This window comes from Fundulus heteroclitus, chromosome 4 (genome assembly GCF_011125445.2).
Source record: "Fundulus heteroclitus isolate FHET01 chromosome 4, MU-UCD_Fhet_4.1, whole genome shotgun sequence".
NCBI classification, from domain to species: Eukaryota; Metazoa; Chordata; class Actinopteri; order Cyprinodontiformes; family Fundulidae; genus Fundulus; species Fundulus heteroclitus.
In genome coordinates this window covers 17,068,631-17,096,550 of record NC_046364.1, presented here as the reverse complement: position 1 = coordinate 17,096,550, position 27,920 = coordinate 17,068,631, and the positions used below count along the sequence as shown (strand labels likewise).

The 27,920-nt window shown below is 41.8% G+C and overlaps 2 protein-coding genes across 2 annotated transcripts in view; one reads left to right on the top strand and one right to left on the bottom strand.

The window, feature by feature from the left end:
- Window positions 1-27,920, top strand: part of LOC105916377 (zinc finger protein 609) — a 104,009-nt gene that overhangs the window by 3,740 nt on the left and 72,349 nt on the right. The gene's annotated exons all lie outside the window — the stretch shown is intronic.
- Window positions 20,859-23,582, bottom strand: LOC118562923 (zinc finger BED domain-containing protein 1-like). Its single transcript, XM_036136180.1, has 2 exons — window positions 22,598-23,582; window positions 20,859-22,225 (listed from the first exon to the last, which is right to left on the bottom strand). The coding sequence occupies exons 1-2, from the start codon at window positions 23,427-23,429 to the stop codon at window positions 21,237-21,239; spliced, it is 1,821 nt and encodes a 606-aa protein (XP_035992073.1). The 5' UTR covers window positions 23,430-23,582; the 3' UTR covers window positions 20,859-21,236.

Below are 27,920 nucleotides of genomic sequence, written 5' to 3'. Positions count from 1 at the left end.
GTGATAAATATCGTATATCGCCATGCAGCCTAGATATATGGAGATGTTGTTTTCGGTCCATGTCGCCCAGCCCTGTTCCACACAGCCACATGTTCAGTCTCATACCGTGTCCTACTAGACCATAAGACACACACACACACACACACACACACACCTCTGGAGTGGAATCCAGCTCAGTGAAGTGTACGCTCCCTGTGGTGGAGTGCGTCATGCAGAGCTAATGCACAGCGAGCGCTGCTAGCAGTCTCAGCAACACTAGGGCAGATCTTAGGACACCGCTCTCAGTGTTAGACCTGTGGTTTTGTTTTAACTTCTGCTTTATTAAAGGAGCTCGGCAGACACCGGAGCTCGTGCCGCTCAGCGTGTGGGCTTAGTCTGCCGCCGTCACAGGCCGGCCGGGCCGAGTGCCGCCGTTCTCCGTGACATACAGGAAACGACCGCCTACTCAATATAGATCCACGCACGGCTATAAGAGCAGAAAAGGCCTAAATAATTGATCAGTCTGGGCCATCTCATCTGGAAAACGCAGAGCGTTTCTGCTGGGGTCCATCACCTGACCACATAGATAAACGGCTTTGGTGCAAAGAGCAACAGCAGCTTTGCGAGAATGATTGTCCCTTTTATTTGTTGTATGATTAATGTTTTCAGAAGCTTTAGGAGTGGTTAATCTGGACACTTTCTTTACCAACTTGTCTGCCATTGATTTCTACTTACAAGGGTGTTTTATCTTCAGATTTATTACACATTCTTCTTGCTCTTGCCATTGTAGAATCAATACAAAAAGATGGTAATATGGCAACATGAGGCCCAGAGGATTTGGCCTAAAATTGAATTCATTCATGTTTTGTTTTTTTGTTTTTTTCTTCTGTATGTCTTCTGGTAAAACACGTTTGGCCTTTTTCCCATTGTCAACAAGAGAGCTGCTTTATTTTGATCTGTCTTGTCAAAGATTTCCCATTTCTGTTCAGCAGATCATTTTTAGCATCAATTTGCGCTCATCATGATGAAGCTGTTAGGAGCTTTGCTTCGTAGTAATTTGCCAGACACGTTTTTATGAGTCTGTCAGTGCCATCAGATGTGAAGGGAAATTTAGCACTCAACGTCGACTCGAGCAAACTCCCATTTCCTTATTCAACAGTTTAATATTGGTGATAAACAAGCTGTTGGCAGCTGAATGTCGGAGGGGTTGCGTAATGGCTTGTTCCCAATGGTCTCTGCAGATGTTGGGCGAAAAATGTTCTCTCGCATTAAATATACATTCCCTGGAATATTCGACCAGTTGTCAAAGGAACATTCCCGTCCTCCATCTGCTCAGGGGTGATGGTGCGGTGCGCCTTTCTCAACCTGTCCAGCGTTGGGTCGGGTGACGGAAACATGGCGGAACGAGGAAGTTGAAGAGTGTTGGTCGAGGTCGGAGGCGTCAGATTAGTCCAGGACAGGAGGATTATGCCGGCTTTGTGTGGCCATCATCTCCTGGCCTCGCAGCAACTAAAAGCAAGCTAAGGAAGGATTTGGCTCGTGTACACTAATTTAGCATTTTGAACACTTTCAGCGATGTTCAGAGCTCTTGGAATATATATTTTTTGTTTAATTAGAGAATGGATGTGTTGTGGTCTATAAACGCTTTTGAACTTAATTTTGTTCACAAAGTTGCTGTAGTGAGTCTGTATTGAGATGTGTAATTTATTTAGGGTTATTAATTAGGTTAAAGAGGAGGGTTTTTTTTGCTAGCTAGAAATGTAGTGGTTCTCGGGGGTAAAGATTAATTAGATTGAAGTTTATCCGTCTGAGCACTGAAATAAAGTTGAAACACTTTAAGGGTCTGGAGAAAACGACATCAAAACGGTGTGATGTTGATGCTTAAGGAAAAGCTCCTTAAGCCTTACATTTTTATTTGATCTCTTGAGTTATTTTTCAATGAAATGCTGAGATGCAGTCATCGATCACTGAAGTCACCAAAGGAAGTTTATTCAGAGGCTTTTTTTTTTTTTAAAGAAAATTATTTGTCAAGAATTTGTATTAAACAAGAATCCTTATTTTGCTTTTCCAGATAATGTCCATTTGTCGCTTTTTGTCGTAGTTTCAATAAAATAAAATAAACTCCCATCTTTTCCCATCAGTTGATGGTATTTGGGCGCTAGCAGGTTGCCGCGCTAGTAACAAACACTCTTCCTCGTGGAAGTTGTAGCCGAGGGAGGAAGGATCAAAATCTGCAGTTTTTTATTTTTAGTGTGTTCTTTATTATTATTATTATTATTATTATTATTATTATTATTATTATTATTTTTTTTTTTTTTTTTAGGAACGTCACATGCAGCGCTACAATGTGATAAGCCGTTAAAAAGGAAAATTTATTTTCTATGCCACGTATAGATGCGTCACAGGTTAATTCAGGTTGCCAGATTAGAGAGACAGACTTTTAGTGCATAACAGGAAGGCTGAACAGAAAACAGCAACAGATGCTGTTCTCAGCGTTTAGGATCTAAATTCTTCAGGTGATACACATTTAGCCTTCTGTTTAAGCTTTGTAAGCACAGTTTAAAACGTCCTCTCTGGTAAAAGGTGTAATGACTGCTCTCACAGCCATAATATATTGTCTTTGCTCGTAGCGTAAGTAATGACCGCTCCCAGGAGGAGAGATGACTGGCGTTGTCGGATCAAAGCTTTAGAATCAGAGATTTCTACTGGGCCACATATTCCTGATCAGTGCCTCTCTGGAAATTTGTCCTCTTGTTAACTTGATAGCATATGTTCTGCTACCATGAACATGTTGTTTTGTTCTTTATTTGGAGGAAAAAAATGGTTACTCAGTAGAGATTATAGTTTTGGTGCAGTTCTGTAGGTTCAGGCGAGACGCAGCCCGTCGCAGTGTTTTGTGTTTTTTTTTACTCTCTCATCCGGCCTCTATGCTAGCTGTACATGTTGGAGCTCGAGACAAATGATTCATCAGAGAGACAAAGCATGGAATATTTTTCCTGTTTTTTCCCTCTTCTTAATCTTTAGATACTATTGTATGATGTTTTAATGGGGCAGTTGTCTTTTGTTTTCTCCTGCTACCATTTTGTCCTCTGTACGCTGTGAAGCCATAAAGGAATTATGCAACGCTAGTTTCTGCAGCATTGATTGGATTTTCTAATTTGTGAATCGCCAGTTACAGCAGAAAAGAAAAAAAAAAACAGGGAACACTGCGAGTGCTTGTTGCACAGTTGCTGCTTTGCCATAAAACTGGTGATCCATCTTTTCCTGGGATGAGAGCCCAGGTTAGATTCAGCTCTTCCTCCCCCCTCACTGGCTATAAAGATATAGTCTTTTATAGCCTGCGTGCACAGTGTTTAGTGCTGCAGAAACGCTGTCTCATTTGCTTTTGGGCTTTTAAGCATCGTGCTCTGTTTGTTTTCTTAGAAAGAAAAAGGCCCAACAATTGGCCAATTCAATTGGCCAATTCAAGTTGATTTTTTTTTTTTTGCCGCGTTAATCACTTTAGTAGGTCTAAAACACTATTGCTTTCAAGACCGCCTTCGTTCATCCACTCATAAGCAACGTGACCTCATTACTCAGCCGTGCATCACTTGATTCTGACACTGATTATCTTTTCCCTGCAACTCGCCTATGGTAATTTTTCATCTACAATTAATTAATTGGATTTTCTACTTAAATGATCGCCGCAGAAAGCTGTTTAGTTCATTGAAAGAAAGCAGCCTGGTGTCCTCGCAGATTCAGGAGGAAATGTCACAGCTTTTTTTTTTTCCTTTTTCTAAAGACGTGTTTGTGTGTTGAGCTTTAGTGTAGAGCATGAAAGGGCTTTGAAGAAGTGATGTGCGGGAATGCCTCAGAGCACATCAATACTGTAGCATGGTGGCAGCGCGTGGGAGGATCTGTCCCCGTTGCCCTAATCATAGCGCAGAATCCGCTGTCATCTGAGGAATCAAACAAAAAAAAAAACACAACGCTGCTGCTCAGATGACACCAGCCTCACTTGTGATATTGATGAGTAAATTAGAGAACATCCACAAATTACACAGTTGGAGCAGACTGAAGCAAAGATGGATGATCGGCTACAACTTCAGTGTCTCTGGAAAAGCGAGCTCCCTTTTTTCTTTTCCTGTCTTGATGATGATGATGGTGATGATGAAAGATTCATCTCTCTGTTGCAACAAATGTTTCGTAGTTTGTCTAAGGTTTACTTTCCCTCAAAGCAGCTGTTATCCACACGTGGAACTTTGTTCTCACCATGAAAACAAACTTCAGCCGTCATAAACGATGCCAGGCAATCGGACTTCGACGAGTTGTTTCCGTGTTTACATCCGAACTGTCAGCCGGAACCGCGATTATAAGCCCCGGTTCCAATTATACACCAGCAACCCATTTTGTTTGTTCTCCTAAAATGTTTTTCTCACACTTACCCGAGTCGGAACAGACGCTTGCGCTGTCTTTCGTGTTAAAACCATCACTTTGTGAATCGCCATCTGAACTTGTTGTGGTGTACTTCATTGAACTCTATGTAGCGCAGCCAAGGCTACACCTACGAATTACGTCATCGTACCACGTGACCCAAATTGTGGATTTTCAGCCTAGCGGTCGCCAAGGGACAATTTTAAGTCCTTAAAAAAAAATCACGATATTATTGCCACATTTTTTGAATATATGGTCACTAATGCATGTATTTCCAAGTTGGTCGATCTCAGAATCGAGAAGTACTTTGAGCTTAAGTATGCGCTGATCCCGACACTTGTTCAATTCAATTTTTATATAGCGCCAGTTCATGAAACAAGTAATCTCAAGGCACTTTCCGAAGTCAAATTCAATTAGATTATACAGATTGGGTCAGATTATACAGATTGGTCAAAACATTTCCTATCTAAGGGAACCCAGTTGATTGCATCAAGTATTAACAAGCAGCATTCACTCCTGAAGAAGCGTAGAGCTACAGGGAGAGTCGTCTGCATTGTCCATGGCTTTGCAGCAATCCCTCATACTGAGCAAGCATGAAGCGACAGTGTTCAGATTCCATTCAACATGGGGTGGTTGATAAAATGCTATATATATATATATATATATATATATATATATATATATATATATATATACACACACACACACACGCTTGGTACCTCAGCAGCTTTAAATGACATTACACTGCGCTGCGGTTCCTTCTGTTTTTCTTCACATCAGCAGATAGAGCACGGCTGTAATGCACGCCTCCACCACAGGGTTAACTTGGTTAAGAAAGCTATTACAATGCTCCGGCTGCATGTCACCTGGAACAACGCAATAATGTCCGCCGAGTAGAATACAGTTCTGCACCGGGAAAGGAAGTCTTCAAAAAATCGGCTGTGCAAAACGCATGTGCCCTGGCTCAATGTGAGGCTGACTAGAAATCACAGCTTGTGAGTGTCTGTCATTGACGCCTTCATTATAGTAACCTGGAAATTCCTCAGTGGGGGGGGTCCCATGGGGCAGATTGAGGCAATCCTAAGAAAACGGCTTGGAGAGCTTGTAGTTTAACTAATATCTAAAGATTTACCATCTTTTTTTTCATCTATCTGAAATATTGAACAAAATATCGTTTTAGACTACATTGTCCAATAAACCACACAGTCCAAAGACTGTCTGTACGATGAAAATTGAACGCGGAATCGGTGTCGCCAAGTCCGCTTATTAGAAGAAACCTTGGGCGTGTGTTTTTTCTAAAGTCGCTGGTAAATTTTGCCAGTCTGAAGTTGTTTTTTGTTTTTTTTTAAAAGGCTTATTTTTAAATGTGAAGTTATTTATTTGGGGCGTGACTCCTCACCTGACAGTCGTTAAGGCGATGGAACAAAACCCTCAATTGGACTAGAAACTCATGTGCCCAGCTTAATAGTTATCTTTGTATAATGTTGACCACAGGCTTGGCCTCTCCACATGGGTCATTATCATTTTATTTTTAGCCCAGGGGGCTGTGAGAGTTATGGTTGATTTGTCGTTATCGAGGTGAACTGCTCAATATACCGTGATATTGATTTTAGGCCAAATCAGCCTTTTTATGTACTCTTTGTTTAAGGGGTGGGGGGGTCCCGAAAGTTTATGTTTTGTATGTTTGTTTTGAGAAACTGTAGGTTTATGGTGGGAAATGAGGTTCTGATAGTGAAAGGTAAATGTAGAATTTCTGGCTTGCCTCATTTTCAGTTCTTATTAAGTTTTGCAACAAATGTCAGATTTAATTGGACTGCGGTAAAGTTTTTCAACCCCCACTCTTTGCTATTTTCCTCGGTAATTTACCAAGGTGACGGAAGAGAAACCCTCGTTTGGACTAGAAGCGCATGCCATGCCGTGATAAACAGCGTCATGCAGTTCCTCAGCTGAGCAAAATCAATAGTAAAAACAGTTAATCTCAAGAGCAAAGACCCTTATACAAGCAAATAAAGCTACAGTTCAGAGGGGAGGGGGGGAAAAAAGCCCCTAATGGATTTGGACAGATCACGCTGCGTAGCTCCAGGGAGTGCATGTTGTTTTCTTTTGGCTGCAGTGCCATTACCATGAAGCTTATTGGCCATGATAAAAACATTTGCAGTGTGGACATTTGTCTAAACAGCCAGGGAAGCAATCTCGCGGCTTTAATGCGACTTGTTTGGACCGCAGCGACTGGTTTGAAAATAACACGCCCGTGTTATAGCTCGCTCAGCAGCTGAGGGCAGATTGGTGCCTCCGTGTTGCGATGATGAGGAATTTACATGCATGACGACAAGTACGGCAACTGAACAGCTCAGTCTGTTTTCTATTATACGTTCGCTTTTTCTCCCCCCCGGTTGTGTGTTACCATTTGGCTTCAAAACAACACGCACATATGTACAGGAATGTGATTGTTTTACTTCTTTCTTTTTTTGTTTCTCTAATAAATAGGTTTGTAATCCTACCTAAGCGTAATACACCTTGACAAACGACCACTTTACCTGAGAAAGTACAAGATGTTCCTTTTAGTGAGGTTTCTGTATCGCCACAGCCAACAGTGGACTGTCTGCTAAAGCTGCGCCTCTCCGTTACGTCTCAGGTTGGAAGCATTTGTTGGCGACAGGAGGAACCTGAATCTCAATGGGGGGACATAAATTTAGCTTTACTGTTTACAGAAGGAAAATGATATGCTTGGATGATCACACATGAGAATATATCACACCTAATACGATCCCGTGTCACTGTAACCTGTTCAAAAACAGGTTGCAGCGTTGTAGATCGCATGTCGACATAAACCGGGGAATGTAATGTCTCGGAGGCAACCTGTTTGCTTTGAACCTTAACCTGACAAGCACTAAAAGAGGAGATTGATGGTGCTGGAGAAACTGAAAGCGGACAGACCTTTAAAACGAGCGAGGTTGATGGAAGATGTGAAGGATAAGAGTTTGTTTATACTAGCGACAGTCTGAGGACAAAGCAAGCAAACTGGTGTTCGCCGGGTTTTCTGGGTCACGGTGTGTCTCGGCTCTAAACGTAGAGCTGGCCTGCGGTTTTAAGGTGGGGCGGCGCATCTCCTCGTAATGGATGACACGGCGGTCACGACAGCAGCAATTGTTTAAAGAGGCTGTCAGATGGCTGAATAGGGTGAATATATTTAAACAAGCGTTTGGCGTCACCCTTAGTAATACAGGGCAATTGTATTCTCAAACCACCTTGCAGCTATAGTTTACAAATTGTAGCACCAGGTGTTAAGACTTCTTGGAAACAGTTTGTTCAAAGTAGTGATGTCATAGGTGATAGATGAAAAGCTTGTGGTGAGCTCAGGTTAAGCAAACATCCAGGTCCGATGATCTGTTACAATGTTGAATTGATTGCTCTTATACGGCGCTTTTCAAGACGCCACTGCAAGTCCGTGACCCATCTGCACACTCTGGTCCACTGCCAGTTCATCACGTCCTACTCCAGTCTCGTACCTGTACACGGTGTTCAATACCCAGGTACTTAAACTAGTGCGTCTGTTTATTGTTCATCGTAGTTAAGTATTTTTGTGAAATAGGGTAATAAATGTTCAAAAAATTGCTCAAACCTCTGAAAGCTTTGCACACCACTTGCGTATTTTGGGTTCTGAGCTGTTTGGACCAGATGACTCCTTTTAAAATCTGCCTGGGTTTTGACCTTTGATCAAACCCAAATGACTCCGACCATCTGGCGGATGTTATTTATCGGATTTATATAAGGACATTAGATTACAGCAGAGAATTGGGAGAAGGACCTAAGTCTACATTGTTGGTCATCAAAGCAGGTTTGAAACAAATGGATGGAGATTTATGCAAGTTTGGTATGAGACGTCCTATAGCAGACCGCCCGCTCTTGTTACCGAAAAAAGTCAGGGATGAAATGACGGAAAGCTAAGTTATAGAATGGCAGAGGGGAAAAATTACCTACATCCGTTTGAATCGGCTCTCTTCTTTCTTTTTTTGAAAATTTCTTAATAAATGTTTTTCTAAGCCGGGTTTATAACCTACTTTTAATTAATTTGTAATTTATTGGCTAACATCTAAGCTCCCTTTATGCAGGGCTTCCTCCACTGACCCATTCACATTAGGCCAAATTGTTGCTTTTAAAGTCTAACATGTGGAGAACAGCTAGAAGAAAACACGCGGCCATCTTTCTAGACAACATAAACACAAAAGCGTTTTTCCGAGGAGGTTTCCCAGCCAGATGGACTAGAAAAATGAAATGTGAAAGCTGCTTTGTGCTAAGCTAGCGTTACAACATGGATGTTTGAGAGCAACATAAAAAGGCCAGTAAAGGTCTTGAATGTGCGTTAGTGAGGCTGCAAAGCCGACGTAACATAAGCCAACAGTAGCTGGTAGCCCAATGACAAAGTTCTGACAGTCTGGGCTCCCCCTTCCAGCTGTAGCACCCCATGTAACGCTCCACTGCAGGAATACATACCGAAGCAGTGAAACATAGCTGCACGCTGTGCTTCCGTCACACTGAGACGGTGTCTAACTGGCTAAATATTACATTAGCGTCTGAAATGAGAGTTTATAACACCGTTTCCCTTGTCGTATACTGGAGGCTAGCCCCGCCCCCTCAACGACCCCCTCCACCCTCTCTAGATCATCAAGAGAGGGCTAACCCAGATCATCAAGTTAATAGTTAAATCCATACTGGATACTTATTTTCCTAGGTCTAGACATTATCCTTTTATGAAACAAAAAAATGTTTGTGTTTCATAAGTAGACTCAGACTACATAAAACATCGGTGTAATATCTGGTGTGACGTTTCAGTGCTTCTCTGGATGCATTCAACGCGCCGAAGCATTGCGTAGTGCAGCGAACAGTGCTGTTGGTCAAGCTAAATACAGCTAGTGTTAGCTTATGTTGTCTGCTGCGCTGATGCACGTTCAAAAGCTTTACTGACCTTTCTTTGCTCTCAAACATCCGTGTTATACCGGCGCTCCATAGAAAATCACCGTAACGGGCTAATTAGAGCGTAATTTTGACAACTTTCTGTCTGTTTTGCTAAAAGGCGCTGACGAGAGCCCTGATTAGCTTAGTTTATATTACTCTGCAGTCTTTACCCATGATTTTAGGGTGTCTTTAGCATCCTGTATTAGTGATTAGCACAGTTATCTTTAGTGTCTGTAAACTGGAGGATCTGTATATTCTTACATTTTAAAAATTTCAAGAGGTTGTCAGCATTTCCAGATCCAGCATGTTCCATGACTGAGATTCTACGGGTTTAAAATTTGATTTGCAGCCATGGGGTTGGGCGGGCGAGTTGGACCTGTTTAACAACACGTTTTAAAGTTTTCTACGTTCTCCTCACATCCCTGTAAGGAAATGTGACTAAATGTCTACCAGCAGGTAATAACGGGCCATAATCGCTCCGCTTCTCTGTGCCTGACACTCGTACGTCCTGTTTGTGTTTGAATGTACGCTTTGGTTTTTCTTACAGGAGAAATGGATTTAAATTTATCTGGTTGTGCAGAATATCTCTTTGTTTTGGAAGAGGTCACAAAAAGTTCACCTGAATTCAGGTTAGCTGCATAACTTTATTAAAATAGTTCCTCCTATTTCTGTAAGAAGAGAATGTTATGATATTTATTAGGGTACTAAAATGTACTGAAAGACTGGTGCTTCTGGACCTCAAAGACACTAGTTCTTAAAAAGCCCTGAGGCGTGAATTCGTGTCTGATTTTTATCAGCGCTCCAAGTGGGACTGAAAAAGCTATTTTATCATGCCTGAGATGGAGCTGGATATCCTCTGCTCCCCGACGCACATTTTCCTGCCTTTCAAATGCCAGCAGTGATTGAGTGAGTACACATGTCGGCACTTACTGTCAGCTGTTCTTGCCAGCTTGTGCGCTTTTTATGAGCAATATTTCAGTTGCAAAATAACGTGGAAGGCTGCAGCGTTTGGGGGGGTAGAAGGGTAAAAAAGGATCCCGTTTGGAGAGTTACTGCTGTGTAGAAATGATTCTGGTCGGTGATGAATGGGGTCTAAATGATTGCTTTCTCCCGGTGTTGTCACTTTTTAAATGTGACACTGATGCTGGAACGTCAAGTGTCAGGGCGCTGAGACTGCTGGAAGCCCCGCTTTTTTTTTTTCTGCCTCTTTGTGCAGCTGCTGGGAGAGAGTCAGGCAGATATTTGGGGTTAATGGTCGTCCATGCCCTTTCTCTAGTTAGACATTCACACGGCAGCAGCACAGCTGCCCATGGTCCACACAGGAGTCCTGTATATTAGTCACTCACTAGTTGCCTGATGTCTTTTCATAGACTTTTGACTCTACAGTAGCTGTTGACTTGTCTGTGGCGCTTTAACAGTTTAATCTCAGATTTCTCACTTAAGGACGGGTTCTTTAAGAAGTAAACCAGCTTAACTCTTTGTCTGGGGACCCCCACAGTTTCAGTGCATACTAATCTCACAGATATGTGTTGTAGCTTGCTTTGAGAGTTAGCAGAATTCCTGCTTGGCGAGCTGCCCGTCCACAATGTAATAAACAGTTTACAGGGAAAAATGTTGGCTTTCTTTGCATTTCCTCATAGGGGGAAGGGGGAAAGACAGTAGAGCAGGAGCAACACACAGACTGCTCTAAAAAATAAAACCATTATCTAAATAAAACCATCATCTAATAGGCTGCTTTGTTACACTGGTTGTATAAAGTAGTGTAATGGTACCACTAAACACGTACAAATTGGATTTAATCCTATTTTCTAATATATATATTATTGGTATTAATTGCTGCTCTCGTGGAACCAGCAGTGGAAAAACGACAAAAATAGTCCACCATGCTGTCACTCTTTGGGTTTTGGTTACCATATCAGTTTGAGATGACGCTAAATCGCAATTCTGTCCACATTCATTGATTTCCCTGATAAAGATTACCCACCCCTACTGTGTGTGTGTGTGTGTGTGTGTCTATACAACATTGTTAATTTTCATTGTGTAATTGAAATTTAGCTATCCAAGCTGTGGGTCCAATAGGCTCTTTGTCAATGTTTTTTTTTTTTAAACCATGGTTGGAGAGGTAGAGTTAGAATTTCTATTTGCCAAATGTAACATGGAAATATTTCTCGTCAATGTTAAGCAGATGAACTAAAAGTGAGATTGCAGGACTGTGTTGGGTGTTGAATTTAGCATGCTCTGGTGAAGATGAACTTCTTCTTGGTTAAACATTAGCCTTAAGCCTTTTTCCTGACAGGGCTCTTCTGGAGTTTTGCTCCGTCGCTGTACGCGTCGGGCAAACCAGACCACTGGGCTGTGCGCTGCCCACAGCTTGGCAAGGCGAAAAGCGTCTTGTTTTAGGTCACAGCGCGAACAGTCCAGAGAACCTGCAGTAAATGGTGTTGGAGCCCAGCTGAAGTCCTGCTAACTGGAGACAGTCATGCATGACGGTCACGCTCCTACTCCACGGCGAGGAAGAGTTTGATCCTCTGTGGTTTACCAAGCACCGCAGTCCCCAAACCACAGCTAAATCCTACATCTGATTAAGCCAAACCTGTTTGGAAACGGGAGTCAGACACCGATTCACATTAAACTTGGTGCTTTTTTAATTTGAGACAATTTTAAGAAGGGACCAATGAGCCTTAGGAGGAAAAGCTCATCCCCCCATTACCTTTTCAGTAGTTGGGTGCCAATAAGGAGGAGAGAGATGGGGCTTGGTGTCTGTGTGGCTGAATAATATTTAGTTGCACACGGCCAGGTATTATATCAGAAGGCTTTCAGTTAGTGCTGGTTATTTTTTTTTTTTCCTATTCCAAGTGGCCCTCGTTGAAAGCTGCAGCAGATCAGGGTGAGGGTTGACCACATGTTCCCGTCTCTCAACACCCTACTTTGTTTTGTGTGCTCGCTGTGGGGGTGGGTGTTTCCCTTTTCTTTGTGGGACCAAGGAAGGGGTCAAGCAGCAGCAGCATTATATTGGAGAGGCATTCAGTCCCAATCATTGACCTGCCAGCTTTTTGGGGTATCCCATTTTGTATTGGACTATTTTACTTGGTGCTCTGAGTTTGAGGTACTGTATTTTTCAGATTATAAGTCACACTTTTTTTTCATAAATTGGCCGATCCTGCGACTTACATTCAGGTGCGACTTGTATATCAAATTTAAATGGTAATTCATGTTAACCAGTATGAGCCAAGGAGTAAACATCACCGTCTGTAGCGCAACAGGGTTGGCTAGGTTTGTGAAAACGCTCCTTCTCCTGTATCACTTAAACATGAATTGAAACCTTAACTTATAGATGACAAAGACAGAACGTTGTATGTTTCTCTGCTTCAGTCTGCATTCACGCAGTGGAGCGTTGTGTGGTGCAGCTCAAAGGACCCAGACGTTGTTATCAGACTGTCTGGGAAGCTAATAACAGCTAGCGCTAGCTACAGCTCTGTTCTCTGGGCAGGTTACAACTCCGTCGATGCACGTCAGCTTTATGTTGATCTGAAACACGTGTCGTACTGTTAGCTTAGCACGTAGCACTGTTACGCTCACGGTCTTTATTTACCGGTGGATAGAGTTGAGTGTCTGAATAACTCTACCAGAGCAACTTGATAGTGATTGAGTTTAAATGGTCAGCCTGCAGGACGTGAAGTTAACACCACTTCAAGTTGCTTCCCTGTAGCATTTGATTTTGAATCCATACTCGAGGATATGATACTAGGGCGTCTTTCCGTTTGGATTCATCCATTTTTAAAGCAGCGCCGTGTAACTTTTAGCCACTAGGGGCGCTACGCCTGTAAACTCAAGGTTTAGCACCCCTGGAGACCACTTACAACAAAATTCAACAGTCTCCCTCCGTGTTTTGGAATCTGATATTGAAAAGTCATGGAGTTACTGTAAAGACGAGGCCACGTTCTCCCCTGTAGATTAAATCCTACATTAGAGAACCAATCATCTGTCTGATCAGGTCACATGGCCCATCCAGCGACAGATCCGGGCCCCTCAAGGATTTTTTTGAGACAAACCAAGTGCTGTATATTGACCTGAAAAATCATTTAACATATCTCAAATCAAACTAATACTTGGGTCAAAACTTACACGGTGCTGCTTTAAGTGTTAATGAGGATTAAATAGTTTGAAGTTAATGTTGTTTATATGGACTTTATTGCTCATATATGGAGTCTGCTTGGTTGTGTTCCCTTTTACTGTTTATGACAAGGTTTTGCTTACACATTGCCAATTTAGAGATCAAATTGGTTCTTTTACTTTTTTTCTTATGTAATACTGCCACTAAAATGTGCGTGAGGAGCGTCGCGTGATGCAGCTCGATGGAAGGGGCGGAGCCAAACAACCAGGCACTGTAGTGTACGTCAAGCTAATAACAGCTAGCGTTAGCATATTTTGACCGGGAGCTGTTCTCACACACTGGGAACTTTACCGACCGTTTCTTACGTTCATCTTCACGTCTGTACTCTCTCTGCAGACTGTTATGAATACATATGAAGTCAGCAACACAGATGGGTGCTCTAATGATATATAATCAACTTTAAAATCCCCCCCCCCCTGCACTCAGCGAGCCTCCTTTTTCAACTGACCCACAGATACAAACAAGTGCACCGCCACGGATGCCTCTGCTGTTACCACGTCGACCTGCACTGAAACAGAGTGCTTCAATTACAGCCTGGCGAGGGCTCGCATAATTAGACGCGTTCTGAGAATCTCAGCGACTGCTTATGTGATTCAGAAATGGTCGTGGAGTGGGATGGCTCAGCATGCTAATGGAGCTGCTCCTGGTTCTGCTCCAGGCCCCTTTGAACGCAGGCAAAATCAATCTGGCACCTTGTCAGTGTGTTAACATTGGGTGCTTCTTTGCACCCTGGCCACTGTGTGAATGTTGCTTTCATCTGCTGCAACACACGTTAAATAAAACCACCACTGGATTAATCCTCTGTACTCTCAGGTGAAGAGATTTGCAATTTAAAGCTCACCTAGAGATTTTAGCTTTCAGGGAATTAGTTTTTTTCCTAAACAATACTGGTCAAAGATTGTTACGTTCACTTTTAACATAAAAGCACAATTTCTTGTAGATGAGCTTAATATGCTTCTGAATCATGTGAGGACAACGTTTGTCTTTAAAAGTACACGCCCCGTATCTCTGTGTTTGACTACAGATTAGATTAAGACCAGGCTGCCGTTTCAAACCATGGAAGCAAGTCCGTTTCTCTGTAGATACGACCATCAAAGGAAGCAGAGTTGATTAAAAAAAAAAAAGACTAATTAGTCATGCCATTTTCATATTTTCAACTCCTGTTTTTAAGTCCTCTGTGATCATTAAAAGAAGAGACCTAAGCACACAACATAATTGCAGCGTCTTCTAAAACCAACAGACAATAATCTGACATGTCACCCCCAGATGTTGTCTAACTCCATTCCCACATTTACCTCATTAGCGCTGCTCTGAAAAATGGATCACTGCCACTATAACTTATTTAGAAGTTCCAGAAAGTTTCCAGCGCCGCTGAGGCAATGGGACTAATTGGCTGAGCGGTAAATTGGATGTGCTGCGCCGCTCGTAGTTTTGACACTCACCGCGTTGATAATCCACCTAGATTTTTATTGTTGCAGTGGTGTGGGCTGCATCTTCGTTCCTAGCAACCCCTCCCTTTGGGCATGATCATGGTGGACTGTGTCTGTGTTTAAAAAAAGAAAACAATAGAGGGGTCAATATGCTTGTGCATGATGAGAGAATTTCGGTCGGTGCAAAATGAGGCCGACAGACGTGATTAGATTGGCTAGGAAGAACTGCAAATGAGTGCAACGTCTTATTTTCTTTTACCTGGGTTCTCCACTCATCTATTAATACTGCTTGGGAAATTTGGCACACTATCTAACATGTTGTCCTTGAGAACATTATCTGGAAACATGCACTTCCACAGATCAAATGAAATCCGGTCATTGAATGAGAGGCTGTGCCGCTAACACAAAAACAACGTTAACCACAGTTTCATTAAACATGAAAGCTCTTTTGGGATTATACCTCTTTTTCAATCAAGCCAGTGAGGACATTGTAACCATGTTTTCCTTTTTTTTATGATTTCTTTTTTATTTTTTACAAATGTATAAAAAGAAAAGGCAAGCTGACGTCGTGAAAATCTGTTTTTTGTAATCACAACTCGGGCTAATAGTCACACTGCTGTTTGTGCACCGGTGCAACATCTCTCATGGGGAAAGGTCTGAATATGCATGAATGATTCTCACTTGAGCCTCCAGGCCCCAAAAGATGTTACATGAGATGGCGTGAGATGGAAAATTGTTATTTTTTTTTTCTTTTTTGGCAGGGGGGTAAAGAGAAACACAGACGTAGCTTCCAATGTGCTCAGCACAGTTTGCTAATAACAAGATGAGGTCTAGCTCTAGTTCTTTTAAATGCCTTTGGTTTTTACACGTAACCTGATTACATAGGGGGAGATTAGGAATGTTGGTTATTTTTAAGACACCGGTTGAATTGTGCTCTAGTTCTGATGCCAAAGTGATGCAATAAACTGAGTCGTTCCCCCCCCCCCGGTGTCAAAATTATTAACCAATGGAGAATCCGTCTAACCCACAGACTTGTGATTCCCATCGCCTGAATTGGCCGAGTGCATTTCTATTCTGGTAACCAGCTCAACCACACAATCCAATTACGTGGAGGTTTCTGTTGATCCCTCCAGATATGGAATTCCAGTTTGAATGGACTGCATTGAAAAAGATGCTCTGTGTCGGCTCCATACGGGATGATGCCAGAAATAATGTCCATTATCAGAAATTAATGGACGACGTGGAGGCGTGAGCTGTCAGACGCAAAGCCGAGAAGGGTTGCTTCCACCATGGTCACTGACGAAAAAATGAATATTAAATCAATCATCAATACTTTTTCCCACTGTTTTACCACCATTCTTTAATAAGAGCAAGCATAAGATGCTAAAATTCCCATAATTATTTCATAGCCAGTATTATATGCTGTTTTAGAAGTTAGACTAAATCAGTGCTGAGATGTGTAGTGATGCCAAACGTTTCTCACCAACCTTCACAATATATTGACTATAGTGTCATCGTGTTACCAGTGTGTGCAATCTTCATATCACAAGACTGTAGTCTAGTAATTGTTGGCCAATAGATTCAAAGTATAATGAACTTGCATTTTACACGCTAATGTAATATTCATTCTGTGTTGGACAGTTTTCTCACAGCAGCAGATGCTCACAACGGACACAAATGACCTTGCCCAATATGCTAAAGGTCAGAGAGTGTTGGAAACACAGATGAGAGCGAAAAGAAGAAAATAAGCATACATCGTCATCACAGTATTTAATAATATTGCCATTGCAAGATGTTTTAGTACTGGGCAGCCATATTTTCCACCAACACAGACTTAAGAATCCAGAATGGCTGCCTTCTGTGTAAAAAAAAAAAAACAATAGTTACCTTAGCGTTCCACTTTGTACAGTTTCTATATCATCATGTACAGCGCTGTGAGTGTGTTGCTACAGTTTGTGAATACATAAAGTGCCTAAAACAATACAATCCTTTTGTTGCTGTGAGTAGTTAACCTGACCACTAAACAGCAATTGACAGGTTTCACTGGTTTGCCAACTTTCAACTGGAACATGGTTTGCTTTGGTGGGCTGTCAGTCACAGTCTGACTCTGGACCTTTGTAAATGAAGACGGCCTGTTTTCATGCCATGCTGGGGTTCCTGTGACCATAGCAGAGATCAGATCTTCCATTAATACTTGGTAGTTCCGCTACTTCTCTGGATGCAGCAGAGACTTGCGTAGTGCAGCTCAAAGGGGGTTGATGGTCAAGCTAATAACAGCTAGCGTTAGCTTATGTTGTTCGGGAGGTTTTTAGCTGCGCTGAGGCACGTTCAGGAGCTTTACTGGCTTTTCTATGTTGCTGTCAAACATCTGTGCCGTACTCATTAAAAATGAGCGTAACAATCAAATTTCAGCGTAACTTTGCCAACTTTCATTGTAACGGTCCATTGCGCGGACATGCGCTGGCGAGAACCCTGCAGTTAATGTCAATCTAAATGTTTTAGATGGGTAGATGGAATCGCATCATATCGATCGCAGACTTGTGAATAGAAGTTAATGGAAATCGTGTTGTCACAGGCTTTGTGATGTCGGCAAACATCGTATCGTCATCCAAACAAATCAATATATATATAAATCGTATTGTGATAAAGCTGGTGATTTGCGCCCGCACTAGCAACCTGAGAGGACATGGTTATTGTTGTTCTCTGATGCAGCGAGGACTCTAATGCTTTCTGCACAGCAGTTGCATCTAATTTATGATAACTTAGTCAAGTGCTTTAATGAATCACTCAGCCTCTTGTACTGAAAGATTCAGCTTTGTATATTTCAAACAGCTGTGTGTTTTTTGACAACTTGCACAGCTCTGTTTGTGGATTATTTCTGTTAAACTCACTGCTACGGAGTCCATATTAGTTTCCCGCTACAGGATGACACCTTGTTGGCAAATGATGATGTATAGCATTATATTTGCAGATGGAACCGGTTCAGAAATAACTTATTTGATTCAGTCATTCTGCAGCAGCTGCATCTTAGGGATATGAGACAGAATGGTCAGATGGTGTTTTGTGTTTCCTCGTCCGCATCGTGAGAGAAATGCATCAAACAGGCTGTTACTGGCTAGTTTCCTTTTTCTTTATCTCAGTTGAGAAGTGCTGCAGTGTCTTTGATAGAAGTAGTAGTTTTGTATCTACCAGAAATTAATGGATTGCAAGATTATCCCTATTTATGGATCAAATGGTATGCCCCTAACCTTTTATCTGATTTTACTCTTAAAAAGAGTAATAAAGGGCTTGCTGTTTGATCACAGGTTTACGCACTAAAAGTGGGAGTTTTCAGTTTTGTTGCATTGGAAGTGTGGAAAAATCAGGTGCAGGTCACCCTCTGAATGATTTGGCATTAGTAGTTCATGGACTGACATTAAACCTTACTTCTGCTTTAAAGTGCAGAGGTAGAGGCCAAGTTTTTGATTTCTGGGGATTTTTCTTTTAGGGAATATATCCTCATGAAGTAGGGTTATCGTGATACTAAAATCTCAAATTCAATACTAGGAATACTCACTACTTTCAGAGTTTTCTCTAGTTAAGAGTAAATTATGATTAATTACAAATTGACATATTTAATATTTTTTATGTGGGGAAAACCAGCCTCCTTTTAGAAGACATACACCGCGTGGCCAAAAAAAAGTTGCCATCAGAAAAAAAGGTCACACACTGTAATATTTCGTTGGACCGCCTTTAGCTTTGAAAAGTAAACAAACAAAACTGGATTTCTTTCTGAAGTTTGAAGACGTTTTTGAACAAAGACAGATGATTCGAAAGTGGGTGAAAGAAGCCATTTACGTTAAGAGAGAAAAAACAAACTTTAAACCGAGGAGGACGACTCTGGTTTCAACTTTTAAAAGCTTACAACAGAGCAAAAGGTTTGATTCCTTCCTCAATCCTCACCTCCATGCAGGTGATCACAACATCTCCCCTGTAAGCCAGGCCAACAACGACCCTAATGACTCCCCATTGCTAAGGCATGGACCAGTTTGGTTTATTTTGCATGTTATCTAAGCCATAACAAGGCCTTTTTGGGCAATAATATAAAGCTTGGAACTCCACACTACTCCAGACATTTGAATTGAGAAAGGTTTCTGGATGGGATGCGAAACGCCTTCAAACATTGGAAAAAAAGTCCTGTTGTTTTGTTTTTTAACTTTTAGCTTTTTTTGGAATGACCATGACCTGGATGACTAAGAATCTTCACCAGCATTTAGCTTTGATTACGGCACACATTCACTGCGGCATTGTTTGATAAGCTGCTGCGATGTCACAAGATATATTTCCATCCACTGTTGCATTCATTTTGCACCAATATCTTGCATTGATACTGGTAGAGTCTGTCCGCTGCGCAAAGCCTTCTCCAGCACCTCCCAAAGATTTTCTGTGGGGTTAAGGTCTGGACTCTATGGTGGCCAATCCACAGAGTCCACAATGCTCCCTAAACTACTGTTTAACAATTTGAGACGATGAATCCTGCCATTGTCATCTTGGAATGCGCTCCTGCCATATGGGAAGAAAATAAATCTGTTGATGGGATAACCCAGGGCCTCACTTATGAATTTTGCGTACGCACATGATAGGGCCTGAAACATGCGCACGGCACTTTCCACGAAAAAGTTGGGATCTATTAAAAAAAAAAAACTTTAGGGGAAAATATGCGACCCTTGTGGCAAGTTTGTACATTCATTTTGGAGACCAGCGAAATTGGCGACGCAGATGGTAAAGTGGTGAATTGCAGCCAAACTGCACGAAGATTCCTCTGAATGTTCAATTTCACTCCATATCAGACTTTGATCATAGATCACCTTAATCATAAGCATTCAAAGTCCTGTTACACAGCCTCAGAAGAATTTCAACACGGAGCCTGTCAGCAGACGTTTGAAACGTTACTCAACTTTGCTTTTTAACAAGTTCTTTTGTGGGCAGTATATGTGCTTTTACCTCTGATTTACACATTTAATAAACTCCTCTCTGAATTTATTGCACCCATCACTCTGGGACAGGTTCAAGCTGGACTCATGAGACCACATGACCTTCATCCAGTCCTCCAGAGACCAAGTTTTATGCTCCCTAGCAAACTGTAGTCTTTTTTCAGTAAGCCTCACTGATTAGTGGTTTTGTTACGGCTACACAGCTATTCAGTCCCAACCCCTTGCATTCCTGTACTTTCACTATTAAATAAACCCCTGAGTTCTTCTACTGTTGTTTCTCTTCTATGATTTCGCAAAATGTTAAAGTGATTGCCAATCACGATCATTGTGGATTTTTTTTTGACCACATTTCTTCCTCAAAGACGATGGTTCCCCTCTATCCTTCCAAGCTTCAATAATGCGTTGGACAGTTCTCCACTCAGTTTTGGTAGTTTCTGTAATCTCCTTAGATGTTTTCTTGGCTTAATGCGTGCCAATGACTTCACCCTTTTTAAACAGACTAAAATCTGAAAGATGATCAAACTTGCAGTAACTATCCAACAGGAGGCACGTACCCATTTGTCCAGGTGGCAACATGTTTTTGGCCATGAAGTGTATGGTTTAGGTGACACTTCCCTGGTTGGGAAAACAGCAGACAAGATAACACTTAGTATAAGTGTTACTACCCGCTATGGAAGTATGTGCCTTTGATTCGCTCGTGCAATAACTTAATTTTGTAATATTTGCTTATCTTTTGAGTGCAACTGTGTGCTTTCATTTGCTTGATAAAAACATTTTAGTAGCGAGGGAAAAATAAAGGATCATCTAAACTCAAATAGGGCTGGGCGATTTTGCCAAAAAAAAAAATCTTCGATTTTTAAAGAAAAATTCGAGTTTCGATTCGATTTTCGATTTTTTTTTCCAATGCACTTAAAAACGACTGAAGACATCAGATATAGTGTCAAAAGTGCAACTTTATTGCTATGATTCTCCTCAAGAGTCAAGATGCGTAGAATCCCAAAACAAGAAGTAAATAAGGCTCTGTCATTCAACAATTTTAACCTTTAACCCAGGTTTAAGGAAAAGTGCAACTTCAAGTAACTTCACAATAGCTTAAATTTTCTGTTCAAGAAATCAGATAATTACAAATTTTGTAACATATAACATTACAATTGAAAAAATAAACTCTTCTCAGTATAGTGTGAATATAAAAAAATGAAACATGCCTGTGGCAGACATAAAGCCTGCTCAAAGAGTGAACAAATGTAAACTTTTATCTATAACAACAAAACACATGCTTGTTAGATCTCTGAAACATTGTGCATGCTCATTCTAAACATTTTTTGCAAGAAAGATGAGCCTGTCCACAACCTCTGGCTTAAGGCAGGCCCGGTTGCAGGTAACTATTCCCCCACCCACACTAAATAGCCTCTCTGAGGGGGCACTAGTGGCTGGAATAGAAAGATATTTTTTAGCCAGTAAGCTTAGCCTTGGAAAGTTTGGCTGATGCAGCTTCCACCATTCAAGAGGATCTGTGTCTGGCTCTATGTCTGGAATAAGGAAATATGTTGCAAGCTCAGTCTCAATTTTTGTTTTCTCAGATTGTGGGTGTGGCGTGGTGGATGGAGCACTGTTTTTAAAGAAGGCACCCAGAGTCATTTTCTTTTTTGGCGGGGTGTTCTCTTGAACAGTTGAGGGACCAGCTTCCTCTGTGGTAGAGTTGCAGAGAGCAGCGATCTCAGACACTGCTCTTTTTTTGACAACTTCCAGTTTGCTAGCATCAATGTATTTTGTACGGAACCTCGGGTCTAAAAGTGTGGCCATGTCCAAAAGTTCCTCTTTCTCCAAATCACAGTATTTACTTTCGAGGTAACGCATGATGTTAGCTTTGATTGTTTTTGTTAGCTCCAAATCTTCCTCCTCTGGCAGGAGGAGACTTGTTTTAAACAAATGCAGCACTGGTTTGATGCATGACACACTGACATATGATTCCCCTGACAGTGCATCAGTGAAGTCCTGGAGAGGTTTCACTGCTTTGTTGGTGGCTTCTAATACTTCCAAATCTTGCCACGTGGGAACAAGATGACGCGTTTTCTTGTCCGCACCCAGGACACGAGTTATTGCCTTCTCTTGCTCAATCATCTTTTGACGAGACCCCCAACGTGTTGGGGATTCTGAGATCAAAAGATGCTGGGGAAGTCCAAGCTCAGCCTGCACCTCTGTCATGTCTCGCCTTTTTTTCCAGCTGTAGGAGAAGGCTGATACAGCTTTTTTGCAGACCCCTATGGCCCGATCGATCCTTGGATCCTTCACACCATTCTCTGTAATAAATGTGAAAAGATATTTAGAATACTTTGTCACTCCAAACTATATATTTGATTATGTGAGTTTTCAAAATTGTTTTGTACTTTTATCACAATTTTAATAGCTATAACACAGTTTAATACATAATGTATAATGAATGCATTGCAGATTAAGGAAAAGTCAGGTTTATTTATGTAAATAAACTAAGATAAACTGTAAATATGAATTTATGTCTGTGTGTAAACCTGTTGAAATATATAACATATTCTGGCTATTAAATTATGAAATATATTATATTATATATTATATTATATAAATATATATATTATTGAAATATACTTTACAATGTGCAAGTATGTGCACCTATTTATTCTTACACCAACTCTTACCTATAGCATTGTGGAGTCTGTGGCCAAAACACTGCAAGCTGGGCCAGTTGTTGTCCTTAAGGGCTTTTATGATATTGGTGCCACTATCAGTTGTCATGCAGACGAGTCGTTCCTCCAAAAGTCCCCAGGAGCTGAGAGCGTCTTTTAAGCCATGGGCAATTATCTCACCAGTGTGGTTGTCGGGGAAATACGCTGTCTGAAGGCAGATGCTGCGCAGAGTCCAACTATTGTTGATGTAGTGAACCGTCAGACTCAGATATGGCTGCATCGTCCGGCTGGACCACAGGTCCGTTGTGGCTGAGTAAAACTGCATCTCCTCCAGCTCACAGCGGATCTTTTCCCGAGTTGTATTGTACAGGTGAGGCAGCGATACATCGGCGAAATACTTGCGACTGGGGACATCGTACCTCGCATCTAATACTTTCAACATGTGATTAAAGCCTCGCTTTTCGACAGAATAAATTGGCAGCATGTCTGTGGCAATATAAAACGTGATCGCCTCTGTAATCGCTTTCCATCGCGCTCCCTTCTTATTATAAGGCACACAGTTTGTAAAGCTCTCAGGAAGTGTAGTTTGCTTTTTAGCAGGCGTGCTAGAGGAGGCATTTTCGCTACGGAGCCGGCTGCACTTCTCCCATTCTTCGCGATGTTTATTCCTCAGGTGCTGGAAAAGATTTGTTGTACTGCTGCTTCCAGTAGCAACAGCCTTGAAACAAATTTTGCAGCAAGGCTTCGTCTGTGTTTGGTCTGCTGCATCAAAACCAAACCAGTTCCAAATTACGGAATTACCCGTGCCTTTCTTTGACGTTAGTTCTCTGCTACACGCAGCCATGTTGTTTGTGTTTACGCAGGGCGGGGGCTGGCTTATAATATCGCGCTACGGTAACCCACAAGGAAGAAACGCGGAAAAGTCCGAAAAAACAATTTTGACAAAAAACTCGAGTTTGCAAAATAAAAATCGTTTTAAACTACAAAATCGATAAATCGATTAAATCTATTTTTTGCCCAGCCCTAAACTCAAATAAACCGTTTCAAAACAAACATGGATCTGACGCATACTGAACACATTTTGTCTGGTCGATGCAAATATGTTTGGCGGCAGCCCTGTATAATTTCTGGCTTTCCGGTAATACTGCATCATGTTTACTTTTGTGATCAACTACAGCAGCAGGGTAGATTGCTTCATTTTAGACTGCTGTCAGTTTCAGTCAGGCTCCACCATAACTTATTACTATTAGCCACATTAGCCTCCAATAGTGTAGCTATTAAAACTGAGAAGTTACACTTTATTTCATAGCTTGTCTTCTGGGATGTTCACTTCTTCATTGTGCGCCCCCCCCCCCCCCCCCCCCCCCCCTTAAGCCCTTTAGGGAAATATTTATGGGCTTGGGTTTGTCTTGCCAATAAAAAGGGTGGCATATGGTTTATGGTTTTCTGGCTGTACTCGACATATAAGCACAGTTTAAACTTCCAGCAGTATATCATCATGGTTGTTGTAGGAAGCAAGGGTCTGTTATTTCAGTGCTGTGGATTAAAGAAGTGCTACAATTTGGGCAAATGTAAATCGGTTTGTTTCAAATATGAATTAAGGAAGGGAGGAGTGTGTTGGGGGGGCTGTGCTAACGTAGCAGAGCTTTGCGTGTTGCAGCTCAAAGGGGGTGCTAATGCTAGCTTGGGCTGCTACTACTAACTTAGCATGTAGCACCGTTAAACATTTAATTTTTCTTGTTTGTCTGCCTGGGAAAGTTCCTCAGGACAACACGTTTGTGTTTTATATGGTCTATAAAGAGGATTGGATGTTTTCTTCTGGCTGTCCTCCACATGGGAGCAGAATTAAAAACTGCCACCACCAGCTCATTGTTTGGGTCAGGCAGGAAACGGGGAGTGTCTGTGCGCTGCTGCCAGGAAGAGGCGCGACAAATTGGGCGGATGTGAATGGGTCAGTTTATATTTATATTGATTATTCACATCTGTATGTTTGAATAATACATTTTTAGTATTCAGTTCTTCTTGAAAATGTTTCGACACCTATCCAGGAGTTTTTGTCCATTCCCTGAATCATGACGAGGCTGCTGATCGTGTTGGAGGACTGAACTGTTTACAGCTCGGTTTCGTCATGATTCAAGTGATCAAGTACTCCACTCACACCAAGCAATAGCTTCCAACGACCCACGACAGCGACGAGTGGGTCATTGGTTTGTATCTGACTTCGAATGTACCTAGGAGGATGGGCCTCCATGTCCTTAAAAACTGCAGAGCACCAACTACAGGTTGCTCAAGTAAGAGCTGCCAGAATCAACAGAGACTCCTGGATAGGTGTTGAAATGTTTTCAGAAAAAACTGAGCGATAGTCCAGTTGCCTCCAATTTAAGCCTGTTTGCTGCTGCGATGACCCAGATAACTGAGAATTTGCAAAGGTATATTCTTTATATTGAGATATCAATTATTTTTGACAACCCTGCTTTAATGCCATCTTTGATTAAACTGTTACTGATGTACAAACAAGTCTTCAAAATAAACAAAATATGGCCCACCACACTTATAATTAATACAGTGGGGCAAGCCCTGGACAGTGTGAGTACATAACAAAGGAAATATGAAATCCTACAAAGTATTGCATCCAAGCAGTCCTTGGCGATTGCAAACATTGATGATGTGATGACGATTGAGCTTGATGCACATATAAATACGCTTTCCACAAGAGGTGACTTGAGTTTATGTAACCGGTTTCATACATTCCTGAGTATGAATGGAGCATGGCTTTGTAAACAAATTAAAATTATCCGGTTTTCTTTTCACAACCAGAACCAGGTCTCTTAAATAAAGTCACATTTCAAACACCAACCCAGAGGCCCCAACCGTAGGTTTGAAAGGTGTTTATTTTTCCTGACCCGAGTCAATAAACCCATACATTCTCAATTTAAAAGAATATGAAGTTGACAGAAGATAAACAAACCGTCTCTTTACTTTTGCCCTTTGGTTTATTGTTACAGTAATGTGTGGGAGGCTGGCTCAGGTCCAGTTCTTCTGAGCACTGACTGTCTGACCAGTTGGCGCTGCAATGATGCACAGCACCACAACTATGCAGGGCATGTGCTTGAGATTGTAGAGAGATTAAAATCGCCCGTGGTTTCTTGTTCATCTGTGCAAGACAATTAAAGGCAACTTCGGTGAATCATCTCCCAGTCCTCCATTAGATTTGGAGCACTGTGATCAGACATGAGGAGTAATTATAAGCGGCTTTGTACCTCAATAAAAAAATCTAAGCCGTTCGGAGACGGTACATTCTTTTAAAATTGTAATCATACCAGGTACCAAGGCAAAGAAAAGCCAATAATGCTTTGTTAGCAAACATACCACTCTGTTGTCCATTCGTGGTATAGTCTAAGGCTTTTCAGCTTTAATGTTTACCAGTAAATGTTTTCTTCCCCAACAATAATGCATAGAAATCCTATTTGAAGAGAATCCGTCATTATGTTTAGTTGAGAAGTCATGTTTCTGTTCGTTGATGTTAAACAGTAATTTTCTACGCCATGCTGTTATTTGAAACATATGCTGCTTGTCGCAAGCCCTTATTTAGTTATTTTTTGTAGCTCTTACGTACCTGTTTTATATAGTTACATTTGAATCCTTAAACTGGGCCCAGCTGATGCTATGAGGGACAACTTGTGCAAAGTATTGCACTCAGAACCCTTCTTGATTTCGAGCTATCGCGTTGAAACAGAGTCTGAATAACTGAGAAGTGAGCAGCTCTGTTCCTAAACCCATGCTCTGACACACATCTGGCAGTCACATGTCATAAACTACTTTGTGCTATATCTAATTTAGTTGTATTCTCACGTAGACTTGTTGCCATGCCTTGTCTTCAAATTAGCACTGTCAAGGCAAAGTATCCCCCCCCCCCCCCCCCCCCCCCCCACAAGGCTGCTGATAGATAGCAAAGGGAAACTGGATCTGAAGAAAAGAGAAGGACAGGCGCTGTGGGACTTGTGCAGCCTGCATGCCTTTCGCTCAATGAGGCACTTGCTAGGACATTTACTCAGCAGCGGGTTTTTTTCTCCGTCTGAAAAGCGGCTTGCACTGCAGTGCTAGCTGAGGGCATACAGTGGGTCAACTGCAGATAGAGTTACAACCTTCCCTTTGTGGAGGTGTCGGACAAATTGGACCTCACAACTGCTACGCCAGTTTTACAGGGACAGCTGCCACTCTCCGCCCACCAGAACCCACCGCTGACTGTTGTTCCTCCGGGGGGGGGGGGGGAGCCATCTGTGAGGAAGACGACGGCGCAATGATTAAATGATTGCTCAACAGTTTTACCTCTGTCACTGCAGGGGGGTGGGAGGCAATCTGTGACCCTGCTGCTGGAGTCACTTTAGCGAAAAGGGACAGTGCTCCTCTGTCCGAAACGTCTGTTTTTAATGGACTTCAACTTTACCTGGAAATGCAAAAGCTGGGAAATGGTTTCTTTGTCGTGGCGGCGGCACTAAAATTCCTGAAGCTTTGTTTGTAATTGGAGAACGGCCTAATTTGTTGTAGCAGCAGTAACAAAGCGAGAAGAGCTTCAGATCTTTAACGGCTAAACATGAAATGAACATTTGGACGTTGGCCAGGAGAAATGAAACACAAAGAAAATGGCTTGTGAAACAGGGAGGGGATTGGATACTTACACCAAGGGAGGATTTTAGTGAACAAAATTTACTTTTTTTGACTTTTATAAATGATTATGCAAACTTTGCAACAAAGCGCTTGACTGCTCCAGAAACAGGTATAACCTTTTTTGTTTAAAAGTAAACTAAACCTGCCAGGTTTGGCCACTTGCCTCATCAGACAGCATCTGATGTTCTGCATCAGTTTCAATAATCAAATTCCAACAAAGCATTTTTTTTTTTATTGCATCGCAGCTACCCTTCAGCAGGATTTTTGGTGCTACTGTTGCGCCGTGACATTAAAGCCCACCGAGGACTTCCTAGTTTCGTCTGTCCTTTAGTCGTACGTGTCAGTCGTTCAACACAAGAGAGGCTGTCTCTATTCCACGAGGTCACATACACGCATCTCATTGGCTAGGACTATCATCCTTCCACCCTGCTGTCCACCATTTTGTTTTGACCTCAAAGTCTTCAGTAAACATGCTCATTGTACGTGAATTTGGATGGTTGGGCCCTCGCTCTGCCATCCATTTTGACCAGTGACGTAGATTGATGTAAAACAAAGGGTTTCCTCCATGCTGTGCTTTGTATATTAAACCTCTGCAGAACGATAAACGGCTTTTCTCCCTAAACGCCACACAATAACCGCAGTGAATTAATATTACAGATGTTGTTTA

Excerpts from the sequence above, each read along its gene's own strand:
- LOC118562923 (XM_036136180.1), bottom strand. The coding sequence starts at position 23,429 with ATGGCTGCGTGTAGCAGAGAACTAACGTCAAAGAAAGGCACGGGTAAT. Across the intron at positions 22,226-22,597 it reads CAGACTCCACAATGCTATAG|AGAATGGTGTGAAGGATCCA; the intron begins GTAAGAGTTGGT and ends CATTTATTACAG.